Source organism: Peromyscus maniculatus, chromosome 1, assembly GCF_049852395.1.
Source record: "Peromyscus maniculatus bairdii isolate BWxNUB_F1_BW_parent chromosome 1, HU_Pman_BW_mat_3.1, whole genome shotgun sequence".
Taxonomy (NCBI): Eukaryota; Metazoa; Chordata; class Mammalia; order Rodentia; family Cricetidae; genus Peromyscus; species Peromyscus maniculatus.
The window spans coordinates 176,017,575-176,044,852 of NC_134852.1; the positions used below are offsets into that span (position 1 = coordinate 176,017,575).

Genomic DNA, 27,278 nt, shown 5'->3' on the forward strand with positions numbered 1-27,278 from the left:
TGTGTGTGTGTGTGTGTTACTGGACCTAGAGCCTAGAACCTAGTAGGCAAGCACTATACTATAAGTTATGCAGTTCTGCCTCAAACTTGTGATCTTCCTGCCTCAGTCTCCCAAGTAGCTGAGATTACAATTGAGCATCACCGTACCCAGGTATCCAGATACTTTTATGCCTTAAAAAAACAGAATGAGGTGTTAGGAATGCAACTCACTTGGTAGAACGCTTCTCTAGTATGCATGAAACCCAGGATTCAATGTCCAGTGCCAAATAAAGCCATGCATGGTGGCATACACCTATAGTCCCAGCACCCAGAAAGTGGAGGCAGGAGGATCAGAAGTTTAAAGTCATCTTTAGATATATGATACTCTATCTCAAAATGAAAACAAGAAAGAAAAAGGAAGAAAAGAAGGAAGGAAGGAAGGGAGGGAGGGAGGGAGGGAGGAAGGAAGGAAGGAAGGAAGGAAGGAAGGAAGGAAGGAAGGAAGGAAGGAAGGAAAGAAGGAAGGAAGGAAAGAAGGAAGGAAAGTGTATGATCACTGAATTACAACTTATACAAAGGGAGCTTATGATGGCCTGTTGAATGCCCATCTGAAATTAAAATATCATCAAAATAACTAAGGAGGGTTCTGGGAATCTCTAATAGTACAGCATGAAGGACTCAAAATATTGTTCTGAATTAAAGCACCTATTTCACAGACACATCAATTAAGAGATTCCCCCACAGGTAGCTAATAATTAGTGGTAATGTGTCAGCATTAAATCCAGGTTTCATGCACTATGAAATAATAAGGGCTCATTCCAAATTATGGGCAGTCGCAAAGCGTACTTGAATGATCCAGCCTACCACAGGGCCAAAGAGCCCCCAGAGCGCATCTCAGTCTCATGCAGAGAATCCACACTTGCCTGTGATGGTTTGGATTCCACTTTCTCGTGACATCAGGAAAGACAACATGACTCTTTCTAGCTAACCAGTTGCGGAGGTTAGTCATCAGCCACTCTGAACAAGTACAGAAGCTCCCCATGATTCTCACGACAGAGGAAGGGCCGTGGATCTCAAATGGCTTCATATAGAGCCCCCTCACCAACCTAACTCATTGAGTGAATGAAGGGAGAAAAGAATGCTTTCAGCCATTTTGTTCTAACCACCACAATAATGAAGTTGGAGCAATGGAAGGGTCGTTTTTAGATAGTCATGTAGTTACCATCTCTTATCCTTGGTGTATGAGGTATAATCTAAGGGACCTACAAGTGAGAACCAACTACATGGAGCCTGCTGGGCGTGGTAGCACATGTCTTCAATCCCAGCACTCCGGAGGCAGAAGCAGGCAGATTTCTGTGAGTTCAAGGCCACCTAGTCTACATGGTGAGTTCCAGGCCGTCAGGGTTACATAATGAGATCTGTTCATAAATAAATAAAATAACCACTTGGGACCCAAGACATATATTTGTTTGTTTGTTTACTTGCTTGCTTGCTTATTTGTTTGTTTGTTTGTTTGTTAATGGGGGCATGTCACAACAAGCATGTGGAGGTCAGAGGACAACTTGCAAGACTACGTTCTATCCTTCCACCATATGAATCCTGGGGGATCTACCTCAGGTTGTCAGGATTCATCTCACTGCCAAGGGCCTTCTTTTGTGATGTTAAGGAACAGAACCTTTCTTACACCAGTTTGAAGAGCATATGCATCCCATCTACTCCAAACAGACAAAAAAGCAGCCACAGTTCCAATTACCACTTCCTAAGCACCCAAAACTATAGTAGTCAGCTGGACTTCCATAGTGCTGATTCTTACTAATGTACCACCAAAGAACAACATGTAATTAGGACAATTCCACTTACAAACTGAGGCACCTGCACAGGACAATTTTTGAGGCCATTTCTAGAACACAGTCTGATTTTTTCAGACAACTACAAAACATTTTTGGTGACATCGAAAAAGAATAAACAGTAGAAAAATAAGAATATACTTTAAACACGGAAAATGTTGGTCTTTTGTGGAAAATATTCAGCCTAGACGACTACACAAAGGCCCACACTTGGCCCTAGTGACAATAACGAGTTCTTAAAACCTATTTTCCAGTATTATTCTTGTCCTGACCATGGGAGCACTCTTCCAACATAAGAAGAGCATTCAGTGAATGAAGTCCTGGGTTTTCATGAAAACCTGAGTTTGAAGGAACTGGGGCGAAGTGACCCCCCTTTGTTCAAGCTAATAAACAGCCTGGAATAACCACAAGGACCATCACAGGGGAGGCTACACAAAAGAGCTGCTTCTTACAAAGGAATACTCACGTGTCCCAGGCTGGTGTGGACACAACTGGAAACGAGGACAGCTGGCCTCACAAGGGGCTGGACACGGGCCAACCTTGCCCCAACCTCCCTCCACACAGCCACAAAAGCATACGATCAAACTGGAACTGGCCCTAGAGATGGAGGGGGGAAGTGGGAAGGTTCCTGTCCTCACCTAACCATCTCCTGGAGAGACAGATGGCAAACGCTAAGCAGCCGGTCCATAGGCTAAGCAGGCTGCCTGCCCTGGTCTTGGGCCAGGCCATGACACTCAGCTCTGGAGTGTGGGAACTAGGCATTGGGGTAGCGAGTGCTCCTTGAGGCGTGGCTGCTGAGCTGAGAGCCAGCGGAGAAGGCGCCAGCCAAGCATTGGGCTAGGGAAAGACCCATGGCAGACAGTGCCCCGTATGTGAACAAGAGCTAAGACCAGGAGGTGCCAAACCTGGGCAGCTGAGACCAGATCTGCAAAACGCTGCCCTAGCACGTGCACTGGACTATTCTTAAAATCCTAGCACTGGGGCGCAGAGGCAGGAGTCTACAGAGAGCAAGGCCAGCCTCAGTTACATGTGAAGTTCAAGGCGGGCCTGGGCTGCATGAGACCCTGTCTTGAAAAGACAACAACAAAAGGTGACGCCAGTTTCTCTAACAGAACCAGGCCTCTTCCCAACATCAGCCCTTGGCACATTCCAACACTCAGGGAGCAGGGGAGGCAGCTGGGCAAAAAGAAAGGAAGGGAAGAAAGGGCAGGGGTAAAACATACAGCAAGGGAAGGGGCGGCACATCCGCTCCTCGTATCCCAAAATTATCCCCTCTGTACAGAAGAAACTATGCTTCACAAAGGCCAAGAGTGGCATGGTTCACAGGAGGAGCCGGGAGTGCTTCCAGGCACATCTGACTGGCACTTCCGGTTTCTTTCTGCACACATTTTTTATTTCTTTTTTTTTTTTAATAATTTATTTCACTTTATTTTATGTGCATTGGTGTAAAGGTGTCAGATCCCCCAGAACTGGAGTTACAGACAGTTGTAAGCTGCCATGTGGGTGCTGGGGATTGAACCCGGGTCCTCTGGATGAACAGTCAGTGCTCTTAACCACTGAACCATCTCTCCAGCCCCACATTACATAATGTATTTAATGCAGGTTATGATAGGGGTATGTGTGTGTCCAGTTGCTTTTTTTGGTAGAGGCATTTTTTTAAAGATTTTATTTTATTAATTGTGTGTGTGCGTGTGTGTGTGTGTGTGTGTGTGTGTGTGTGTGTGTGTGTGTATCTGTGTGTGGGTACATGCATGTGTTTTGTGTGTGTGTGTGTGTGTGTGTGTGTATACATGCATGTGTGTGATGTGTGTGTGTGGTGGGAGGGATTGCCTGCAGAGACCAGAAGAGGATATTAGCTGCCCTAAAGCTGGTGTTACAGGCAGCTCTGAGCCACCTGGTGTGGGTGCTGGGAACGGAAGTTGAGTCCTCTGTAAGAAACACTAAGCCATCTCTAAGCCACTGGTTACCTTTATGAGAGGAAGTCTTGCTATGTAGTATAGACAGGCCTTGAACTCTCCACAGTTCTGCCTCAGCCTAAGTGCTGGGTTACAGGCATGCATTACCACACCTGGCTGTAAACATTATATTACTAAAATTCATGTAAAACGGGTTTTTCCTGTAGCATAGTGACTGAGACCCAATTTATCGGCTGACAGACTCCGCCTTGCTAAGTACAAGTCCTAAAAAAGGATCATTTATTATAAGTTAATATTGATTAACATTTTACAGTTGGCCGAGTTTCCTTGTTTCTGTGACAAAATGCTGACCAAAAGCAACTCGGAGAGGAAAGGATTTATTTCAGCTTACACCTCTCAGGTCACTCCCCATCCCCGATGGAAGCCAGGGCAGGAACTCGGGGGCAGGAATTGGAGCAGAGGCCACGAAGGAGCACTGCTAACTGGTTTGCTCCTCATGTCGGGCTGAGTCTGCTTTCTACAACCAAGGACCACCTGCCTAGGGGTGGACCGGCCACAGTGAGCTCCCTCACCAGTCATCAATCAAGAAAATGCCCCACAGACATGCTCATGGGGCAATCTGATGGGGGCATCTTCTCAGTCAAAGTTCGCTCTTTCCAGATGCCACTTGTTTGTATCCAGTTGACAAAAGCTAACCAGCACCGTGACAATCTCTACACGATCTTCTACCACTACAATATAAAATTTCAAATGCCCAACTATAGGACAAAAATGAATGATGCAATGAAATATAATAGAAGGCTGTTTAGCAATTATGGTTGACACCTGGAGAAACAATATTAACTAATACTAATTCATAGTAAACTGAAAGGCAGGACATAAGAGTACATACACACTGGTTACAACTGTTTTGGGTGTTATGCATGTTGTACGTTCCATGTGTGGTGTGTGTGTGGTACATATATGTGAATGTCAGTGCATGTGTTCATGTATATGCATATGGAAGCCACAGCAGGACAGTACGGTCTTCCTCTATTACTCTCTGCCATAATGCCTTGCCCAGGGCCTGTAGCTGAGCAGGAAGATCATCATTTTGGCAAGGCTGCCTGACCAATGAGTTCACAGGCTCTGCCTACATCTGCCCCCCAATGTGGGGTTTTAGACATGCACAGCCAGGCCCAGCTTTTGTATGTGGGTATTAGATATTCAAAGACAGATCTTCAGGCCAACTCCCAGACCCCTACACTGGGTACAACTTTACAACAAACCATAGATTTTTTTTTTTTGAGCAATGATGAAAAAATAGAGTAAAAAGCAGTTAAGGAAAATGACTTTTATTAAGGTCATTTCCACCTACACCTGTTAGTGCTCAATAACGAATATATAAGCCACCTTTCCAAATGACAGCAATTCAAGAATAAATGCCTTCAAGTGTGGGCTTTCTTGAACTCTATTTAGGATGCATGCTCATGTTCTTTTTATTATTTGGAATTTTTAGAATACAAATATCAGGAGAGATTTTTTTTTTTTTAATCTTCATTCGCTTTAAAGACTTGAGTATTTTTTTTTTTTTTTTTTTTTTTTGGTTTTTCGAGACAGGGTTTCTCTTGTGTAGCTTTGCGCCTTTCCTGGAACTCACTTGGTAGCCCAGGCTGGCCTCGAACTCACAGAGATCCGCCTGGCTCTGCCTCCCGAGTGCTGGGATTAAAGGCGTGCGCCACCACCGCCCGGCTAAGACTTGAGTATTTTAATGCTGGCCAAATAGCAAACGATACCACAAAGGTCATTCCTCTAGCCAGATACAAACACAGAACACCATCCATCCAAAAATTTCCTGCAGCATCTAATCCCAAACAGCTGCAGCAAAACATACCTCAGCTCTGAGCCGTGGGCTCATCCCACACCTCCTTCCCTCCGGTCCTGCTGTCCGACATACTAAACACTGCACTGACAACTTACTCCTTCCAATATTGTAAAGGTGTTTCACTAAGTGCAATGAATGATAGAGTTACCAAATGTTGCCTGTGTTAATTGAGGAGCTGGAAACATGTTGGATGGAGTTCAAGATTCTCAAAGCAGTGTAGAGACCCATGACTCTGACGCATCTATTCTACATCGCGCTGTTTCGCCATGTCGGGTAAGTGGCTTCCCATAACCTACCCTGGAGGACTCTGGGGGTTGGAAAGAGTCAGTAGAACGCTTGTTCTGCAAGCAAGGGGACCTGAGTTTGGTCCCAATGCTGACGTGGTGGCATGTGCCGGGAAAGGAAGGACAGGGGGACGCCTGGCCCTCACTGACCAGCCACTCTAGCCTGATTGGGTAGCTCCAGGTTCAGTGAGAGACACAGTCTCAAAGGAGACAAGAGTTCTTGAGGATGGCACCAAGGTTGTCTTTTAGCTTCCACCCACCCACACACACATAAAACAAATCAATTTTAAAAATGACTTCTGGAAAGAATTAAACCCTATATCAGGAGACAGGAAAGAAAAGGAAGAAAAAAGCTACCATGTGTAATTCGCTTTTAAATACTCTTCAATGGAAGTCGATTTCCTAAACTCTCTTTTGAACTTGGCAGTGACACAGACTTCACTGCTATTTATCTGTTTCTTGTCATCTTCTCCTAATCAAACTCCCACACCAGGTAAAAACAAAAGACAAAGACGCAGATCGTTTGCATCGCCATTGGACACTGGACAGTGGTTCATTTTGGAACATTAATTTCAGCTCTACCACAGGAAAAGAAGGACAAAGTCATCAGTCAATGTCTGCAATATTAAGAAAATTAACATTTGTGGGCTAAATAGACAATGTAGCAAACCTCAGAAACAAAATTATGACACTGTCCAACCAAACTATCCTAACAATAAAAAGTTATGTATTTGTGGTTAATACATGTGGTTTGCTTGAGACAAAGAAGAACAAAGAATGTGTGTGGGAGTTTGAGAGATGGGCAATATGTACAGTGAATTCATTATATCATTTCCTCCACTTTTTTATCCATAGTGAACAGACGTGTGTGTGTGTGTGTGTGTGTGTGTGTGTGTGTGTGTGTATGTGTGTGTGTGTGTGCATGCACACGCACACCTGTGCACATGCTTGTAGAAACCAGAGGAGGGTGTCATGTGTCCTCTTCCATCATTAGCCACCTTATATTTTGAACTGATCCTGATGCTCATCATTCCAACTAATCCAACCAGCCATCTATCACCCAGGATCCACCTATCTCCACCCCTCAATGATGGAGTTATAGGCATACGTGGCCATGAACAGCTCTTGTGTGGGTGTTGAGGATCTGAACTCAGGTCTTCTTGCTTACAAACCAAGCACTCTTTCCCACTAAGCCATATCCTTAGCCCTAAAAAGATTTTTTTCAACTGTATCTTCAGAATGAATTTAATTCTGGAACAAGAAATATATGTATAACTCTAGATTTATACAGAGCTTAGAGAAAATCATAAACCATCAAGATTATCATCTTTCATCATCATCATTATTACAGGAATATTTACTTCTAAAGTATCTACTGTCAACTTATTTTTTAATGAACAAGGCCACTTAAGAATTTCAACAGTTTACTTAAATGTACTTCATATTTTATGAAGAATAATGTCATTATGATCTACATACCAGGAGTATCATAGGCCTTTTCCAAGTTGTCAATCCAATGATTCCAGAGAGTATCACCTGTGAGGATAAACACATCATCAGCCCAGAAAATGCTGGTTAAACATTTCCCATTCCTGTTGATTATATAAGCCACAGCAAATCACTCTGGACTGTCTTATAGATCTACAAAGTAAGTTTACTGGCTGTGATGGTTTGAAAAAAAAATAGCCCCCAAAGGGCACTATTAGGAGTAGGGATTGCCTTGTTGGAGGAAGTGTGTCACTGTGGAGGGGGCTTTGAGGTCTCATATATGCTCAAGCCACTCCCAGTATCCCAGATCACTTCCTGTTGCCTGTGAGTCAAGATGTAAGAACTCTCCGCTCCTTCTCTAGTACCATGTTTACCTGCATGCTGCCATGTCCCACCATGACAATAATGGACTAAACCTCTGAACTGTAAGAGAGCCACAATTAAATGCTTTTCCTTTATAAGAGTTGCTGTGGTCATGATGTCCCCTCATGGCAATAGAAACCCTAACTAAGACACCGACTGTGTGTGCTTTCTAATTGTGTGAGTAAACATCAGTATCTCTGACGAAGTTCCATATACCCAGTCTGCTGTCAGAGTCAGTCTGTGACATACACAAGTATCTACATTGGACAGGTTAACTCCTAAACAGCAGACAAAAGCCTTGAGGGTATCTCCTAGCCCAAGTTTAAAGCCTCGGTTCCACATTCCCCAGACCCCCTCATTACACTTCCCTTCCAAGCACCCCTGCCCTTCCTTGGTCATCCAGGCTAGACATTCCTGGACTTCATGCAATGCCCTCTTTCCTGCAGCACCCATTCCTCTTGATGACCCTCCTAGCTGCCTGGGAACTCATAGCCATCCTACAAACCCCTGCTTGTCACCTCCTCTGAGAAGCCTTCAGTAATCTCATCACCCCACACGCCTGCCTTGTACATATCAACTTCTTTTTTCCCTTAAAAAAATAAATCCCGATTATGGGCTGGAAAGATATCTCAGCAATTAAGAGCACTTGCTACTCTTGCAGAGGACTGGAGTTCAGTTTCCTGCACTCATACCAGGCAATGTGGCACCCACATGCACATACAACGACAGACAGACACACATACACATCTTTTCCCTCTTCTTTTTAAGAAAACTCTGGTCATCATTTGAGAGGTGCATCTCTGCACCTCTACCATGAGCTCCTGTCCTGTCTCTGAATCCCTGGCTCCTAGGGTAGTGCTTGTCACATGATTATCAACAAATGACTGTCCCTGAGTATTTACTCCACAAAGAGGAACCATGGAGAGAAAGCTCTTGTATTGCACAGCAACGCTTCAATAAAAAACACACTAAAATTCTTGGAAAAGAAGAAGAAGAATGTTGCCAAAACACAGACTGGAAACCGCCACAGCCTTTCGGATGGCACAGTTCACTAAGTCACTGGGAGAATCAAAGTAATCCTCGGGACACCCTGAGGCCTCTCGAGTACTCTTGCCCTGTGTACTATAGGGTGTGTCCACCAAGTGCAGCTATGAGGAGAGTCTTCAGGGACCATCTCCCTTGCCCCAGTCCCTCCCAAGCACACATCCGCAATTGCTGTTTATTAACTACACATCAGGCAAGAGTGTTCCGATCAAACCCACAGGTTCACCTACAGTACCCCATCTCAAGATCGAAGCAGCCAAAGCACCACAGCAGTGAGGGAGACCAGCGACCTCTCATTCCTCCAGGGTACTCTCAAGCAGCGAGAAATGAGGAATTTGTAGATAGAAGGACAGAGGAGAGAGACAGATAGAAACACAGGATAGCCTCAGGAGGGCCTGGGTCCAAACCCACCAGCCCCTTCTGTCTCTACTAAAGGGCTTTTAAAGGAATGCCAAGGGGCAGAGCAAAAGACCTCCCGCCGGCACAGCCAAGTGCAGACCATCCCAGACACCTGGTGACCATGACCATCCCCCTAATGCAGCCCCACTGTGTAAAAACCTTTGTGGACTCCCACACACCAGCATGGGACAAAACACACTCGTATAACCTTGACCCAGAAGCCCATATGTGCAGGCAGGTAATGGTTTCTTTCTAACCCATTCAATCCTGGAAGTTCCGTTAATTTCAACAGGATTCCCTTTGCCTTCATTCCTAGTGTGTGGGCTGTGTTGAGTCTCTGCGTTAGAACAGGGGCTCTTGAAACCCAGGGCTCTCGCCTCCTGCTCAGACTCAAAAGAGTCAGCCATGTGACCTTGGCTAAGTCTCTTCATGTCTCCAGCCCTGTCTCTGGTCTCCTGTGAGATATTAAGTGAAAGAAATCATCTCTGGGTCTCTTCCAGCACAAAAGATTAACACTAAGCTGGATGTAGTGGTAGATACATATAATACTTAGGATGCTGAGGCAGGAGGATCACAAATTCGAAGTCAGCCTGTACACACACACACACACACACACACACACACACACACACACACGACAGATTCCTCAGAAAACCTGATATCCAGTGAGTGCATGAGCACACACCCATGTGCCCATGAACACATGCTGTTGTGTGTGCATGTGCATGCATCTGCTGTGTGGGCACACTGGTTCATGCACGCACACACACAGACATCTGCATGTATGTCCTTGTGTGTGTGTCTCTGCCTCCTCATCCTGCTGGGACTGGACTTTGCTGAGGAAATGCCGACTGTTTTTGTGTGAAAACATGACTGAAAACATGACTGCCCTTGAGGAAACCGCAAACCGCTCACTTCAGAACAAAATCACTATGATTTGAATTATTCATTGATGTTTGTTATTTGTGTCACTGTCTCATAATACCCTGTGGTCCAGCTTTCAGGAACATTCTCTTTTTCCCCATTAAAACAGTATTATTAAGATGAAGGGTCCAGCTCAGGACATAAGAGCCTATAAAACAATTATGAGCCGGGCGGTGGTGGCGCACGCCTTTAATCCCAGCACTCGGGAGGCAGAGCCAGGCGGATCTCTGTGAGTTCGAGGCCAGCCTGGTCTCCAAAGTGAGTTCCAGGAAAGGCGCAAAGCTACACAGAGAAACCCTGTCTCGAAAAACCAAAAAAAAAAAAAAAAAAATGAAAAAAAATATATATATAAAACAATTATGTGTCTGAGCTACACTTTCGATTTCTGTAACAGTCTCAACGCCCCACCTTCTCCATGCTCACAAGTCAGTACATTAAATGTATTTTATGTAAGTACACATCTCTAAATTCTTACTGCTATATGTCAAAGGCATGTGTGTATGTAGACACATATGCACAAGGGTGTGATTTCCACAAAATCATCACGACAGATTTGCTTTGTTTGTTTGTTTGTTTGTTTGTTTTTCGAGACAGGGTTTCTCTGTGTAGCCCTGGCTGTCCTGGAACTCACTCTCTAGACCAGGCTGGCCTCGAACTCACATAGCTCCACCTGCCTTTGTCTTCTGAGTGCTGGGATTAAAGGCATGTGCCGCCACTGCCTGGTTTAGATTTGCTTTTTCTGATCTCAGTAAGTACTTCATTGGAATCTTGTCAAGTCCGCTGGAATAGCTGTAATTCATTTCAGACTGATAGTTGTATAGCCTTCCATTGTACACCAGTGTCTAATGTATTCAGTCATTTCCATATCTGTGAGCATTCACTCTAGGCGCAGCTTTTTATTCTTGTAAACAATACAGCCATAAACATTCGTGTGTTTTGTGAGTATATATTTAAAGACACACGCTTTTATTCCTGTTGGACGAAGTCGCAAGAAAGGGGTGGCTAAGTGGAACGTTATTTTTATTTTTTAATTCTCATAGATCCTCATAGATAGATATCTTTTCCAATGAAGGCCTTCTGAGACAAAGAACCATGCTGCCTTTCTGCCTTTGGAAGTGGTATTTTGTCTACATAGTCGCCACTACAGGAAAATGTGAATAAAACACCTGACACGTAAGGAATATCAACAACCTCACGATATATTTGGCAGAGATATTAAAACTTGCTGGAGAGAAAAACAAAGCTCATAGGGCAATATTGAATACAGACCCAAATAAATCAAGACATACCCAGGTCATGGGTTAGAAGGCACTCTGTTTAAAGGCATGGCTGCCACTTGAATTCTGAAACAGATTCAGAGCACAGCCGGGAAGCTTGTGTGAACCACATTCCTTACCAGGTGGTGGAAAGTTAGTTCAGTCAGGCCTGGCAGAGTTGATTTCCATCCCCAGTACTTCAGAAGGCTCAGGCCTGCATCTCACAGGTTCAAGGCCCACCTGGGCTACAGAGTAGCTTCGAGGCCAGCTGGACAAGGCAGTGAAGTTCTTATTTCAAAATAAATAGGAAAAAGAAGGCTGGGGATACACTGAGTGGCTCAATCCCCAGTACTAGGGAGCGGAAATAAAACTGCACCCCAGTTCCAGGCGGAAGTTGCATCTGCAGCCCGTCCTGAACCTGCAACACACCCATGCCCTGTTGACTTTCACCAGTAGCCCTGTTCTTTTCCACCCCGGTGAATCCCAAGGCATTTGGAGAACACTGTGAAGGGGAGGGGTGAAGGGCAAACAGGAAGCAGGAAGAGAGAGTGAGAAGCCTTCCGGAATGGTGGCAGGAACTGAGGCTCTGCGCTGAGGTTAAATTCTTTAAAAGTGCTCCAGACTCAAGGAATGGATGCTTGTGCTTCCTGTCATCCAAGCATGGCCTTGTGGAAGGCAGGAAGAGAGAGGCTGAGGACGATAGGCGCCGCCTCCCTCTGGGGCAGCAGTAGCTGGGCTCTGTCAGGAGGTGGGAAGTCCCTTAGGAATGACCTTTCATGGCCTCTACTACACCACAATGCTACTACTGACTAAACTGTCTATGCCGTGAAGGCCAATGCCTGGGAAACCTCATCAAATGCCACGGGCAGCTTCTAGAAGGCACTTGGTTATGTCAAGAGTCAATGAGTGAATGAATGAATGAATGAACAAATGAATAGAGACCAGAAATAGAAGATGAGCTTGCTTAAGGATGACTACATAAGCCTGAACACATATCCACTCCCTGGGCTTCCTGAAAGGACGATGCCATCAGCATTCTTCCATCGGGCACAAGATGCAACGTGCCCTGAATGTGCAGGTGAGAACCTACGGTTAACGCCAAACCATCTCCAGATAATTATAATCGGGGTCATTATCGTTTCTGTTCCGCTCCTTGTAAAACCGTTCCTTGTGGCTCATGGGAACAAAACAGATCTTTCCTCTTCCTGATAATGCAGAGGAAGCATGCGTCTGAGGTAGAGCAGCTCAGAGTCAGTGTGACCCACCATGTGCGGCTAATGCCCTTAATTTTCCAGCTTAAAAACCAATCATTAAAATCAAAGGCTTATACTTCTGCTGCCCTATTTTCCCTGACTAATCCACAAACATGCCTTAGGGCAAAAATGTTCTGGCTCATTTGTCAAAACCTGCTGGATCTAAACACAGATGTTTAAAAGCCATGTTGTAAATGTCCTGTGTTTATCTTGTAACTAGGCAGAAAATAATTTATCAGACTTCTCAACGGCCGATCTTTCCCTATAACTGAAAAAGTGTGTGTGTGTGTGTGTGTGTGTGTGTGTGTGTGTGTGTGTGTGTGTGTGAGAGAGAGAGAGAGGGGGGGGGGGTTCTTCCCTTTTTATAGCATTTATAGCATTGAGTAAGTGAGCAGAATTCCCACAACAGGTACTATAGACAGCCTATTCACTTTAGTTTGGTTATATAGTTATTGCCTTAGTGTTTGAAAAATATGCACAGTATCTGGTATGTGCCAGGCCCAGGAGCCAAGCCTTTTCCCACATGTTCCCTTATATGAAAAATCAGTCCTGAGGTAAGAGCATCCTGCCCATTTTACAGATGAGAACGTCACTCACGGCAAGAACCTATAAGTGAGATTCTGCTGTCCTGTAAAACAAAGGACTGAAGAAAGTCAATAAATTTCACTCCAAATACTATCTTCAAAATGTCCCTTAAATATTTGATTTACTTGATAGGAAATTATGTATATATATATATATATATATATATATATATATATATATATATATATATTTGAACTGGTAGAAAAGTAGAATCTAACAGACATGACAGAATATATATATTCACCGTTGTTTAACTGGCAGTAACTTCAGGGCTTTTATGTCGGTTTCTTCCCTGGCCATTTTTTTTTTTTTTTTTTTTTGCTTAGTCATAATGATTTTTTAAATAGGTTTTCCTCAATGATTCTTTATATGAAATTGGAATCTTGCCATCGCATCGCGGATTCAAGAGAGGGATGAGGAGAGTTCACCTTACCGACTTAGAGGAAAACGAATGTCTACAGACAGCGTGCAAACCGGCCTCCCTGGGGAGAACTGCACACAGCCAACTCTGTGCCTCCCGTCGGAAACTGCTCCCAGGGATCACACATGGCATCAAGGCTGGGGGTTTTGTTTTTCAAAAACCAGAAGGGCAAACCAACGCAACTTTCTCTACTCTTTCATTAAATGGCGCTCAGTGTGGTGGGTGCCATCCCCCAAAATCCCAATGGGATCAAATAATATTAACTAAACACACACCTAAACCGAGAGCCAGGACAACACAACCTGAACACAGACATCAGATCCTCCCTCGGCCCCTCACCAGCTAGAGGCTGTGTTTCACGAAACTGGCTAATCCCTTGGCACCACACACTCTGGGCATAATAGTCATTAACCAAGGTTGGCAAGGGGAAGATGACCACAGAACGCTCAGGTGAAAAAGATCTGAATGCATTTTTTTTTCCTGAGACAGGATCCAATGCAGCACAGGTGAGCCTCAAGCAGCCAAGCCAGGGATGGACTGGAAGTCCGCACCCGCCAATGTCCAGCTCACGAGTGGAAACTGAATTATGTGACAGACCAGTGTGCCGCCATCACCCGTTTAGGCAGTGCTGGGGATTGAACCCAGGGTCTCTGGTGCGCTAGGTTGGTGCTCTACCCACTGGGCTACATCAACAGAAGTCAAATTGGAAAAAAAAAAGATGACATTCGGGGGCCACTGAGATGGCTCAGCAGGTAAAGGCGCTTGCCACTAAACCTTACAAACTAAGTTCAATTCCTGGGACCCACAGAGTAGAAGGAGAACTGATTCCTGCAAGTTGATCTCTGACATACTCCCTCCCTCCCCCTCTTTAAATAAAGAAATGTAATTTTAAAAAAAATAAAGATTATATTAAAACAGCCCCGTCCCATTGCTGAAATATTATTTCAAGAGTGCAGGGAAGGTTGCTTCTAGGACTTAATCAGTAAATATATTTGCGAACAGCTGAAACGGCTCCTCGGGGTTTGGACAAGCGGGAGAAACCTCGGTTCTGAGCAACACCCCTCCCAGAGGTAAACATGGAGGAACATCCCTGAAATGTGCTGTTTTCAAGTGAGTGAGCGTCCTTTGAACCTACTGCTGCATCAAACACAAAATATTCTTACAAAAACCAAACTAGGGTTTGCCAGTTTCAGTGACAGACTGTGAAGGGCTGTGACCAGTCACAGTGTGAGAGCAGGAGATCTCACTCCAGCGCTCACACATGGATCTCAAGGAGCATTAGACCGGCTGGCCACTTCCTCTTAAGACCAGGCCATATACAAATCAAACTGCTGAGTGGGCCCAGGACGTAGCTCAGGGCTAAAGCTCTTGCCTTTGGTCCTGCATTCAGTCCCCAGATCTGCAAAAAAGAAGGGAAGAGGGAAAGGGGGAAGGGAGGGAGCAAGGGAGAAACTGAGTGATGACAATCACAGTATGCCTGCACAAGGACATTTCACATCACAATGCACGGGAACGGGTTATTGCTAAACTGGATGAGCCTTGAAACTACTCTAACTAAAAGAAGTTATTCATCCTTAAAGACCATATATTGTATGATCCTGTGTGTATGCACATATATATGAATATATGAGTATATATATGAGTATATATGAGAATATATAGATATAAAATGTCCAGGATAGAAGCAATCTACAGGGCCACAACACAGGAAAATGGGTGGTATCTGGGTAGGGGGTGGGGAGGGGGGGGAGAAAGAAGATCTGGTGGTTTTGAGAATTTCCTAAAACTCATTTTGGTGATGGCCAGGCAGCCATGAATGCCCTGGAAACTACCAGGCGGTTGGTTGTCTTTACATGCCGGGCTACAATTCAGTACAGCTGGGTTCTTTGGTTTTGTTCTCCTTTTTCTGGTCCTCAAGTCACAATTGTTCATCATTTTCCACGAAAACCTTCATTCAGCCATCCGAGATTGCTGTCACGTGTCAGAGAATATACACTGGAATGTTTAACGGCTGACGCTACACATCTGTAATTGGCCTGGGTGTGTTAAGAGGAGGGGTGTCAGATACTCACATGTTGCTAGCTCCTGTGGCTGGGGACGGGCCAACCCACAGGGACATTACATTCTCCTTTCTACATCTGCTAAAACTTTAATTTTTTTTCAAAATGAAATGTTAAAAGTGGAAAGGGGTCTTAGGACTTCCGGGTCACTTGTATGAACCCTTTGTGTGTGTGTGTGTGTGTGTGTGTGTGTGTGTGTGTGTGTGTGTGTGTGTGTGTGTGTATACTCTTGTCTAAAAATACACACATTGAAATATTTACACATGAAATTAAAATGATATAATACTGAGATTTTCCAATAATATGGGAATTTTAATCTGCTAAATGGACTGGGAGTAAGAAGGACCTAATTCCTGCTTAACATCTCCTTGCTCTGGCATCTATCAGGACACACAGGCCCAGTGACAAAGCCTAGGAGGAGGGACAGATGATGCCACTGTTCTAGCAGCTGGGGCGTAGCTGTGGTTTTGTTGTACAGTGTGTGCCTAAGCCTAACTTTTCTCCTAATACAGGATTTTCTTAAGAGCTCTCTCACCTCCGTGAGTTTAAAACATGATACAACTGTGGTATTTTTCTTCCTGAAACACCGAGAGAATCATGGAATCTAAGGACATCTCCTTAAACCCCATTTACTTGTTCTGAAGACACAGTTAATAGTCATTGGTTCTGTTGCCACTTTACAAATTCTGAAGTCAACCTTAGGAACGGGTCACACACATACACAGAACAAGTGACAGTTACAGGTCTGAATACTGACCTGGGGCACAGGGTAGACTTTGACATACAAAAGAGAACCTCTCACGTCCAAGTCCTGGATTCCTTCTCCGGTCTAATTAGCTTGTTCCTGAGGGCAAGCCCGGCCAGTGAACCCAAGGCACCACCCTGCATGTTCTGTTTTGTGAGCTTTGTTTTCCATTTCATCAAATCCCATGGCGGCTCCGTTGACATCTAAGTGCATTTACTTGCCTCTGAGATAATTTATAATTGCAAAGTGATTTCAGATTTTAATTTTAGAAAAGAAAAAGCCATGTTTTGTGTGTGTGTGTGTGTGTGTGTGTGTGTGTGTGTGTGTGTGTGTGTGTGTGTACAGGTTATATGTGTAGTGTATGTACTTGTTAGTATATCTGCATGTGTGTGGTGACAGAGAATGACACTAGGCACACTCTCCACCTTATTTCACTTGTTGAGACTGGGTGTCCCATCAGTTTGGCTAGGCTGACTGACCAATGACCTTCAGGGATCCACTTGTGTCCATTTTCCCTCAACCCTACCTCAGGCACTAGGGTTAAAGACTCCCCTCTCCCCACACCTAGCTTTTGGGTGGGTTCTAGGGATCCAAACTCAAGCCCCCATGCTTCTACATCAGGCGCTTTACTGATGGAACCGTATCCCTGGCACCCACCTATAAAAATCTTTTTAGCTGGGCGTTGGTGGTGCATGCCTTTAATCCCAGCACTCGGGAGGCAGAGCCAGGTTGATCTCTGTGAGTTCGAGGCCAGCCTAGGCTACCAAGTGAGCTCCAGGAAAGGCGCAAAGCTACACAGAGAAACCCTGTCTCGAAAAAACCAAAAAAAAAAAAAAAATCTTTTTAAAATAAATGAGTTATCTTGAGAGAACAGTGGATTATGATTTTACAAAGAGTAAATCCATAAAATACATATAAGAGTCTGGTCCACGGTACTTAGAGGAGAGAAATGCAGCCACCATTTGGATGGCTAGCCTGGCGGGTAAAGGGGGCAGGATTATTATTCTCATCCCTACTCTATTTAGAGTACCCATTTCAAGGTTTTCCAGAACACTCACGAGACAGTAACAGAGCCCAGGGACAGGACTCTACAGGGTGGCATTCTGTCCACGTAAATTGTGACCTTCACTCACTATGGCATGAAAGAACTGGGGTCCCAACAGAACCACTTAGCAAAGGTGTCTAAGAGAGAAGTAGATTGCAAGGTGGTCCTGGTGTGCACCTGGGTCCCAGCACTCAGGAGGCAGAGGCAGGCAGATCTCTGTGAGTTTGAGGCCAGCCTGGTCTACAGAGTGAGTCTCAGGACAGTCAAAATACACAGAGAAACGCCCTGTCTCAAAAAAAAAAAAAAAAAAAAGAGTTGATTGAGACTGGGTGATACAAAATTCTGAGTTAGGCCAGAGAACCAGAAACCTTATGTCTTTAATGTTCTTATTCAAACAATTACTCTAGGTTCAATAAGTTCTCCCACATTTTTTTTTAAATTTAAGTTTGGTCTTGACTCTGGATATGCTTTGACCAGCAGAGCATGAAATGTACACCCACTGCAGCTGGTAGAAAAAGCTATAGACACTGCCGGGCTTTCAGAGTGCACTCGTTCACAGAAAGGTCACTTGCTTTACTCATCCACCACAAGCATTGCACAAGGACCTGTTTCCAAGCTGCTCGGCCCCCGGGGCAAACCTCCAGAGGTTGGATGCCTTGAAAGTTGTGACACAGTTAGGAGGCAGGACTGAGTAGCCACCCGGTCTACAGATGCTTGCTCACTGGCAGCCGCTTTTCTCAGAGGCCAGGCTTCCCTGGGCCTCATTGGCCAAGGAGGCAGGACCGGGTGCCAGGGCAGGACAGGCATCCCCAGCTAGCTGCCCCACACTTCTGGAGTGCTGGTGAGTGCATCCCTAATGACAGGTTCTGTTTCTTGAGCACCCACTTCTGCAGGGCAGCCTTGGTGGCTCCAGGAAGCCACCCAGGGTCTGAGGCCTCCTTTAATGACAGGTATAAGTCACCAGTCACACACAACCTCTTATTACCTCTGAGCTCCTCAGGGTGCAGTCACCCAACACCAGATACGCTCTCATTTATCCGTGTTTTAGTGAAGAATAAAACCAAGTCAATAGCCTCCCCTTCTTCAATCTGTCACTTTGTCCAGAAGTACCCCACCCTGTGTGGGTATTGTTGGTGTATCGGTGAGGAAAACACACCAAAACCCCTGCCCTCCGGGAGTTTACTTTGCCAATGTAGTACAAGTATTCAGTGGCCAAAAAAGTTTTAAATTGTTTTTCTCCCATCCTCATGCCAATCTCTCAAAGAGCTTAATATTGTGCTTAATGTTAACTTGACTGGAAACAAAATCCTTAGCGTGCAAGGAACAGATCCTGCCCAGGTGCAATCCAATTCTCCCTTGAACTTGAATGCCTCACAACACTTTTCCCCCATGCACCGCCGCGAACTACTTTAGGTAGCTTGAGCGTCTGCGCTCCCCAACTGAGGTCAAACAAAAACAACCCACTGCCCAGGGGGTGGGTCCCCGGCCGAGAGGCGCACAGTACTCACCGAGGAGCCGGCCCAGAACGGGCATGAGTTCTTCACCTGGGGCGAGCTGCTCAGCGACAGTGCCCCGAAGCTGAGCGCCACCATGCAGCAGCCTAGAATCAGCTGCAGCAGCCCGAGCGACAGCAGCGGGCGAGCCGGCAGCAGCGCGGAGCCGGGCGCGGCGGGGCGGCGGGACGCGAGCGCGGGCGGCGGGGCCAGCACAGCCGCGGGGGCGCAGCGGGGCCGGGCTGGAGGCTGCAGAGCGCCCCGGGGCCAGCGCGGCCGCAGCGGGGGCAGTGGCGGCTCCTGGGCGGCGGCGGTCGCGGCGCCAGGACCCCCGGCCTGAGGTCCGCCCGACAGCCCCGCCACCGGGCAGCAGGAACCCGGGAGCACCACGGGCAGAGACATGGGCGCACGGCGGGCGGGTGGCGCAGCGGAGCGGAGGGTGCGGCGCACCGGGCACCCGCGCCGGCGCCGCGCAGGACGGACTGCGCACGGCCCAACCACTTGCTGCCTCTGCCCTCGCCGGCCGCGCCCACCTGCCCCGCGGGGCCCGCCCCCTGCCGTCCCCTCTCGGTCACCCACGGTGACAAGTGCGCCGCTGCCTTGGGGTCACCGGGGAAAGGCGTCAGGGAACGGCGGGGCCCCGCAGCCAGCGGCCCACCGTTAGGAGTCTGTCCCCAACAGCGGTGCCAAGGGAAGCGTCGTAGACCTGGGTCCCTTCGAGGGTCGTCCTGAAAGTGGGACCCTGGCGACCTTTAAATGGGAAGGAAGTCCCGTGTGGTTCTCCCCCTCCCTCCTGCGGGGAGGAGGGGCTGCTGGCAATCTGACGGGAAAAGGTCCAAGCCCGGGAAGGCGATGCTTCCCAGGACGTTACTGCCTGGGACCGCGACCTGCATCTGCCGCCTCCCTGGGAGGATTCCCGGCACGGACACTGCAGCCGTGGCGGAAGGGGACACGGTGCTTTCCCAGCACCAGAGTGGGAACAAGAGTGGCAAGACCAAGTTACCTTGGGAGTCACTACCCAGCATTCAGAGTGGAAGAGCCCAAGGCGGCCCTGCGCGGTTGGCAGGAGTCACACGCTCCATCCTTCTAGCTTTGACCGGGAGCTAATTGACATCACCTGATAGAACACAGAATCCCAAACTTCCCAGGAAATAGTCTAATGAAATCATTATCTACTTTGGTAATTTATGATACATCTATCAAGCGTTAAAGAAAAAGCAATTATTCGCCTTTGCACAATAGTTTCCACTAATAGAATGTCTAGACAGCTAATGTATCATAGGTGAGCTGCTGATAATGGACTTCTTTTCCAGGTAAGAGCCAGAGCAGTGTCAGCTTGCAGCCAGTTCTAGCATTTGAAAGCGTGTCTTATTGGAAAGGGGAGGGGGCTTGATTCCCTCCTGCTCAGTAAGACAAGAGAAACGCAGGTTTGTCTGTGTGCTCCGACTGTAAAGGCTGTATTTATGTTGCCATTACTTCACACCGTGTGATGTATTACCAGCGTGCATATGTTTACATACACACTCTTTAAATCATTAAACCGCCTGTGATTAATAGTAGCTGGGACTTCTTTTCAGGATTTGGAGGGGAAAGGAGACGTCTTCTTAAATAAACGCTGAAAGTCTGATGTCTTGTGTACTTTAAAAAAAAAAAACCTACAATAGATGCTCTTAAATTGCAGGTGAGGGTGAGTTAAGTTTCTTCAGTGCTGTGGTTATAACTTTTATTTTAAAGACAAGCTTAAAAGTATTTAATTGTTAGGGCTGGATGACACCCTGCAATACAGTATGTCTGCTGAATGTTCAAACATTCTCTCGGATAAACAAATCTATTCTATTGGCCAGCGCCTGACACCTGAACCGCTCTATTAAAAATGCATTCCTTGTGTCTAAGAATGTTGGTGTTAGAAGTCAGAGTACCCACCTTCCCCTGGAGACACTTATGACAGGACAGGGTTGGGGGAGGTGCTGGTGACAGCTCGTGTCTTAGTGCCAGTGCCAATCACACAGCAAGGGTCGCTGAAAATCCATACAGCTACACTTAGGGTTTATCTGCTTCTCCACATTTTATATTTCAAGATCTACCTAAGAACTTCAAATGCCCCAAGTTTCTGGGTATTTTCTCTATGTAGAAACACACAGTAGCAGAGCTAAGTGAAATTCATAGATGGTTTTTATCTTCCAGCTCTACTCATTAGAAGGTCACAGGACCTTCCTCCATGCTCCTCCCAAAGGGAGCTTTGTTGCTCTCTTTCTCTCCCCGACCTCACTCTCTGCTGTTGTGGTCAACATTTATGGCTGTGGACTTCTTTTTCTTGTTTCTATAAACACAAACCTCAATGAAATTGTCCCAACCTTTAAAGTTACACCAATGAACGCCCTCCAGTATCTATGCTTGAGATTCCAGTAACCAGAGCGTGATACTTCACACAAACACCTGCTTACAGTAAGTACTCAGTCATACTTGATGGAGTTGTATGAAACAGACCTCTCACAACAATGACTCAAAGCTGCTGAGTCCAGCTTGGTGTGAAAGATAATGGTAAAATAGGCAGGGAATGGAATTTGAGTGACCAGCGGGGGAGCGGAGGGGGGGTGGTGTAACTGAACCTTCCTTACAGAGTAGAGAGTTCCTCAAAAAGTGACATTCAGAATTAACATGAATCTACATCAAATGTGTACACAAATAATTTCATAATTCTCCATAGTCAGAAGATGGAAACAACCCAAGAGTAAGTCAACTGGATGAACATAAAACTAAAACGTGGGGTACCCACCCGGTATAACGAAGTACTCATGCATGCTACAATGTGGGTGGACCCTAGAACCATGCTAGGTGAAAGGCCAGTCACAGAAGGCACACACTAGACAATTCCATTTCGACAAAATGTCTACAGCAAACAAATCCATAGAGACAGTAAGTCACTTTGTGGTTGCTGAGTGCCAGGGAAATGGAGATATTGTGGGGGTGGGTAATGGCTAATGAATATGGGGATTGGTGTCTGTTTTCCCAGGGTGATAAAAGTATTCTGCAATTGACTGTGGTGACTACCACACAAGTCTCTGAATACATGAAAAACGCTGAATTGTATCCTTTGTTTAAATGGACAAATTGTACACATGATATACAAATTATAGTTCAGTAAAGTTGTTACAAAAATAATAAACAAATTTAGGAAGAAGCTGTGGAAAGCTTGACCCAGATGCCTTATTAATATAGGTAAAAGTTCAAGTGAACAATAGTTGCACTGTATTGTTTCATGGAATCCAGCAGCCAATTGTTCTTGAGATCAAAGTCAATTCCAAGAAGGGTCAGTTAATTCCCATCCACTTTCCCCCCTGCCTGTCACTCAACTTCCACTCTTGGTCTTATTCCCACCCACTTTCCCCCTGCCCGTCACTCAACTTCCACTCCTGGTCTTATTCCCACCCACTTTCCCCCTGCCTGTCACTCAACTTCCACTTCCTGAGGAACCCTTCTCCTCTGAGGAACCCTGCTCTCTGGACATTGTTCAAATCACACTTTGGTTTCTTCTACACTGCTCAGCAGACCCACCCAGCAAAGCTAATTAAAGGACATTATTCCTGTCACAGTGAGAGCCACTGAAGAAACTTTTCTCAAAGCATGTTCCCTGGCAACCTGCCTCTAGCTGTTATATTTCACAAAAAGACAAGGCCTTCTCTGAGTTAAGAGACTCAAAGAAGGACTCTCAAAGGCCCTGGAGCAACTTCTCAAAGTACGTTCCACAGACTCCTGAACCATGACAGGGTGTGTGTGTTGAAATGTGGGCTCACAGACTTTCCCCAGCCCAGTGGATCCAGAGTCTCTACTGGATGGCTAGGGACCTGTGTTTTAAATTGAGAGACGTATTGGTATCTGAAAGAATTCAGACTCCAGAATTTTATGTCTATATTATCATATAGTAGAAGTCTAGGGACAGCCATTTTGTTAGAAGGCCAATGTGGAGCATTTGGATTAAAAGCAAGCTTGCATGTACGTGTGTTGAGGTGGGGCTTCATTGGTTCCCGGCCAAGTACTGCCACCCAGGTGACGGTTAGATACATGGGTAGAAATGGCACCTGCCACCCCTCTGTGAGCCACACCAGTCAAGGGCTTCTCTGACCTTGGTTACTAGACAGCACAATCACTCAGATGTCCTTAAGGCTGCAATTCAGCCATTTGTCACCACTGTTTCTTGGACTTCCAGTAAGAGAAGAGGGCCTAAGAAAGGCAGGAATCCTGAGATGTATGGATCCAAATTACCCAGGACAAAACGTCAACCCGCCCTTCTAAACTCTGAGTCTTTGAGTGTTATGATTGTAGTGTTTCTAGCAGGGGCTGTGATGTATGAGAGGATGTAGGGAAATGGATGGGTGGAGAGTTCCAGGGAACTCTGTGTGTTACACAACACACAGGGTTTTTGTGTAGGGTTTTTGTTGTTATTGTTGTGGTTAAGAGAATGGAATAAACGTGGATTAATGAACCAATGAAACTCTGAGCATAGCTAGGCAAATTAGACATTGCATCTTTCTGAAATAACGATAGAAAGTACTTGTGAAGAATTGCTAATACCTTGGCTCCAACACAGATTTGTATGTTAAACAGGAAAGCTTCAGCCATATTCTTCTCATTGTTGAACTTAAATACTTCTTGCATTGAAAAATCTCACAGAGGGCAACTCAAGACAACTTCCTTAAAAACTGTGCTTTACAAGTTTCTAAGATAAATGAGCTAGTGTGAGTGTGAGTGTGTGTATGTGTGTGTGTGTGCATGAAATCTATGGTATCAGAATTTCCTGCAGTTTCAAGTTTCTGTAGAAGTCAAAGCTGTAATTCACCTTTGTCTGAGGAGCTGGTCAGATTTACCAGGGAAACTGAAAACTTCATATACTTTCTAAGGACACACACACACACACACACACACACACACACACACACACACACGGAGGTGCTGATGTAGGAGGTCTGTGACGGAGCAAGGATATGCAGATGTCTTTAGCAGAAATTTCCTCGAAGATCTAGGTGTTGCTCTATCAAAAACACCTTGGGGACCAAGATATCATTCCAGGCAAGAGTTTAGAGGTGTGTGTGTGTGTGTGTGTGTGTGTGTGTGTGTGTGTGTGTGTGTGTGTTAAATGAAGCTTAAAGAGAACCCAATGCCAGAGGCCCTGGTGTCAGGCTACAGGTGGTTGGAATATCCGGTGTCCTACTCACTGCAGTGCGTGATCTGTCTGTCAGGCTCAGGCTCTCGTCCCAAAGGACAGGAGCTATGTCCCCTCCTCCACTGAGAGGCTTTGCGATTTAGGAAGTGACAGAGATGAGCCTGGTTGTGCCAGGCCCCTAACGACACTGATGGCACTCCAGCCACACCATCCTGGCTGGGTTTGGGTCCTGAGGGGAGACCTAAACTGGACACAGTGGTGTAAGCTTTCAGTGTTTGGGGAAGAGGCAGGTGGGTACAGTCTTGGCAAAACCACCAAAGCCCCGTGAGGTTGGGATTTAAAAAGTAAAGCCACTAACACCGGACTTTGCAAACACAGACCTTAATGGCGGCACCAAACAGAAGGGTGGGCATGCCAAGTGCACCTGAGAGCAAATTCTGAAACCATCCCAGGAAGCAGGGGCCTATGCAGCAACATGGAGGGCTTGGAAACCAGAAAAGATAAGGAAAGAGCCACTGGACGCTTAGAGCTTCTACGGACTGCAGGAGACCTGAGGCATATTTTTTTTTAAGACCTATTTATCTTTATCTTATGGGTATGGTTGTTGGGCTTTGCGTGTATGTCTGTGCACCATGTGCAGTACCTGCAGAGGCCAGAAGAGGGCGAACAATTCTCTGGAACTGGAAATGCCACTGTTAGCTGCCATGTGTACTGAGAACTGAATCCCGGTCCTCTGCAAGAACAATGAATGATCTTAACCACTGAGGTTCAAAGGTAACTAAGTGTGGCGGTGTTCTTGTCCCAGATGCTCAGGAGGCTGAGGCAGGAGGACTGTTTGAGCATAGGAGTTCAAAACCAGCCTGAAACAGAGTAAGACCCCATTTCCGAGAACAAACAAATTTATAATAATAATTAAAAAAACAAAAACAAAAACAGCGATTTAGAAAAATTTCCTTAAATCCAAACTATAAAGACACAGGAAAAACCTAACCCTCCTGATTTCTGGTTCAGTTTCCCAATGCAGCATGAGATTTTGTGTCCAGCTTCATTCATAATTCAGCAACTTGTAGGCTGGAGGTGAAGGATTTCCAATACCTTAGTTAAGGAAGACGTTTGAATTACGTCTGTCCCGTTTCCGGTGACCGTTTTGCTCTGCCCAGGGTAAGTCACCTTCCTTGTCGGTGTAACGGAAATTGGAATCCCCAGGGACACACACCTCTGGGCATGTCTCTGAGGGTGGTTTTACTGGAAGGTTTAAGTGAGGAAGGACAATTCACTCGGAACGTGGGCAGCACCACCTTACGGCTTGGGGTCCTGGACTGAATAAAACTGAGAAAACGATCTGAGCACCAGCGTGCATCTCTCTCTGCTTCCTGACTGCGGTCGCCGGGTAACCAGCTGCCTCACAGATGTGCCACCGAGCCTTCCCACCCATGATGGATCTCATCTTGGCTCACAGTTTGAGGGTGTGATGAGGAAATGTCCAGTGTCCACAGCCCTAGGTTGACATGTAGCCTTAACTTGGGGTGGTAAGGCAAGTGTGTGTGTGTGTGTGTGTGTGTGTGTGTGTGTGTGTGTGTGTGTTCCCAGTTAACTTAGATGGTACTGTACCTCCGCTAAGTTAAAGCGTCATTACTCTATGCCTCACTAAGAGAGGATAACTGCTGTCAGTTAACTAACTGTCAGTTGTCACCGAGCAAGACGAGACACCTCCCACTTTCAGATATGTCCTAACGTGGAGGAAAAGCACAGCTTAGAACAGACCAGATTTCACTAGTGCATGAACATCTTGAAAAGTCTCAAAATAACCCAGCTGAGTTCTCTGAGATTCTTGGTGAATACAAGTTTTAAACTGGGGACGACTTAGGCAACTATGAACAAGTTTAGAGGCATTAAAAGCGTGCTATGGATATCTTAGTGTTCTGGAGAGCTGTCCTGTCTTTGTCTGGTATTTTCTGCACTTACAAGATGGAAAAAACTTTAACCTTGATGAGTGACACTCTTGTGATCTGGCTTTAAGACAGGCAACTGAATAGCCAAGTTAGATAAACAATGCCCTGTGGGAAGCCTGCCAAGCTCATGCATGTATCAGAAATGCCTAGGAGAATGCAGGGTTCTACTTGTGAGATTCGTTCACTGCATTCCTGTGTGTTATTTACATGCTCAGGAGATGGACTGGCCAAACAATTAAACCATTTGATAAGAAAACCAAATTATTAAAATGATTGTGCTTGAAATGGTGAAGCAATATAATTGGCTGAGTTTTTAAGCAGACCAGCATTCAAAGGTTTGTTAGAAGTGATCCACAGTTGCCAGGTTATAAATAAGAATTCTGCAACAGCTACAGCAATTGTGAATTGGAAACAAAATGCTTGACCCCAAAGGAGGTTTCTCAAGAGTCTTTTCTGCAAATAAAACCCTTCCTCAGAGTACTCTGAAGGCTCCCATCAACAGGCCTGGGTATTACATGATCCCAACCATCCAATCAGAGTATTTGCCTTGCATTTTTTCAAATCACCTCTATGGGGGGAAGTGGGTTTTCTATGGAGGGGAAAGCCTGGAGTCGTTTTGTGATCTACCTCTGACCTTGTCTTGGAAGGGCACAGCTTACATGGAGAGCTCACCTGATGGGCTGAAACACAGGTAAAACTCCCGATACAGGGAAGAGACTGTGGGGTCTTCAACCCTGATCCAGCTACCCTGGTGTTAGGCTATATCCTCCCTCTGGCATAAATCCTGCATTTAAGGAAAACTGAAACATTTTTCAGGCAAGAATGACAAATCTAATAAACTCTACTCAGGATCTAGAAAGATCTATATAGAAACAGAAAGCGGTAGAAGAGATAACGAATGCATTTAGAGCAGAAGAAGCCTCACCTTAGCCTGTGAACGCCACTCATGCCAGCCTGGTGAGAGAGACAAAATGGAAATCTGGAAAATTATTAAAATCATGTAAGCCCCCAAATTCCTTATCATTAAAACTGAAATAGTAATTCCTAGCCCATTGTGTTGTACGTAGATGATGGACAGGATACTTCTAAAGCAAGCGCCTCAATTACATATGGCCAAGGAGATTGTGACCCAAAACTTTCCACAAAACTATCGTAATCTGCCCAAGATAACACCAGCTACAGACAGACAGACAGATCTGT

At 45.7% G+C, this 27,278-nt stretch overlaps 1 protein-coding gene across 2 annotated transcripts in view; it reads right to left on the minus strand.

The window, feature by feature from the left end:
• The window catches only part of Entrep1 (endosomal transmembrane epsin interactor 1), a 62,032-nt gene extending 42,595 nt beyond the window's left edge, over window positions 1-19,437 (minus strand). Inside the window, exons 1-2 of one of the 2 annotated variants that reach the window (XM_006977644.3) lie at window positions 18,981-19,437; window positions 7,369-7,425 (exon numbers count right to left, since the gene is read on the minus strand). In XM_006977644.3, coding sequence (XP_006977706.2) covers window positions 7,369-7,425; window positions 18,981-19,367 — 444 coding nt within the window. In that variant the 5' untranslated portion in view covers window positions 19,368-19,437. The remainder of the gene's footprint in view (window positions 1-7,368; window positions 7,426-18,980) is intronic. The other variant, XM_076561407.1, reaches the window with a different exon arrangement.
• Window positions 19,438-27,278: the final 7,841 nt, after the last annotated feature.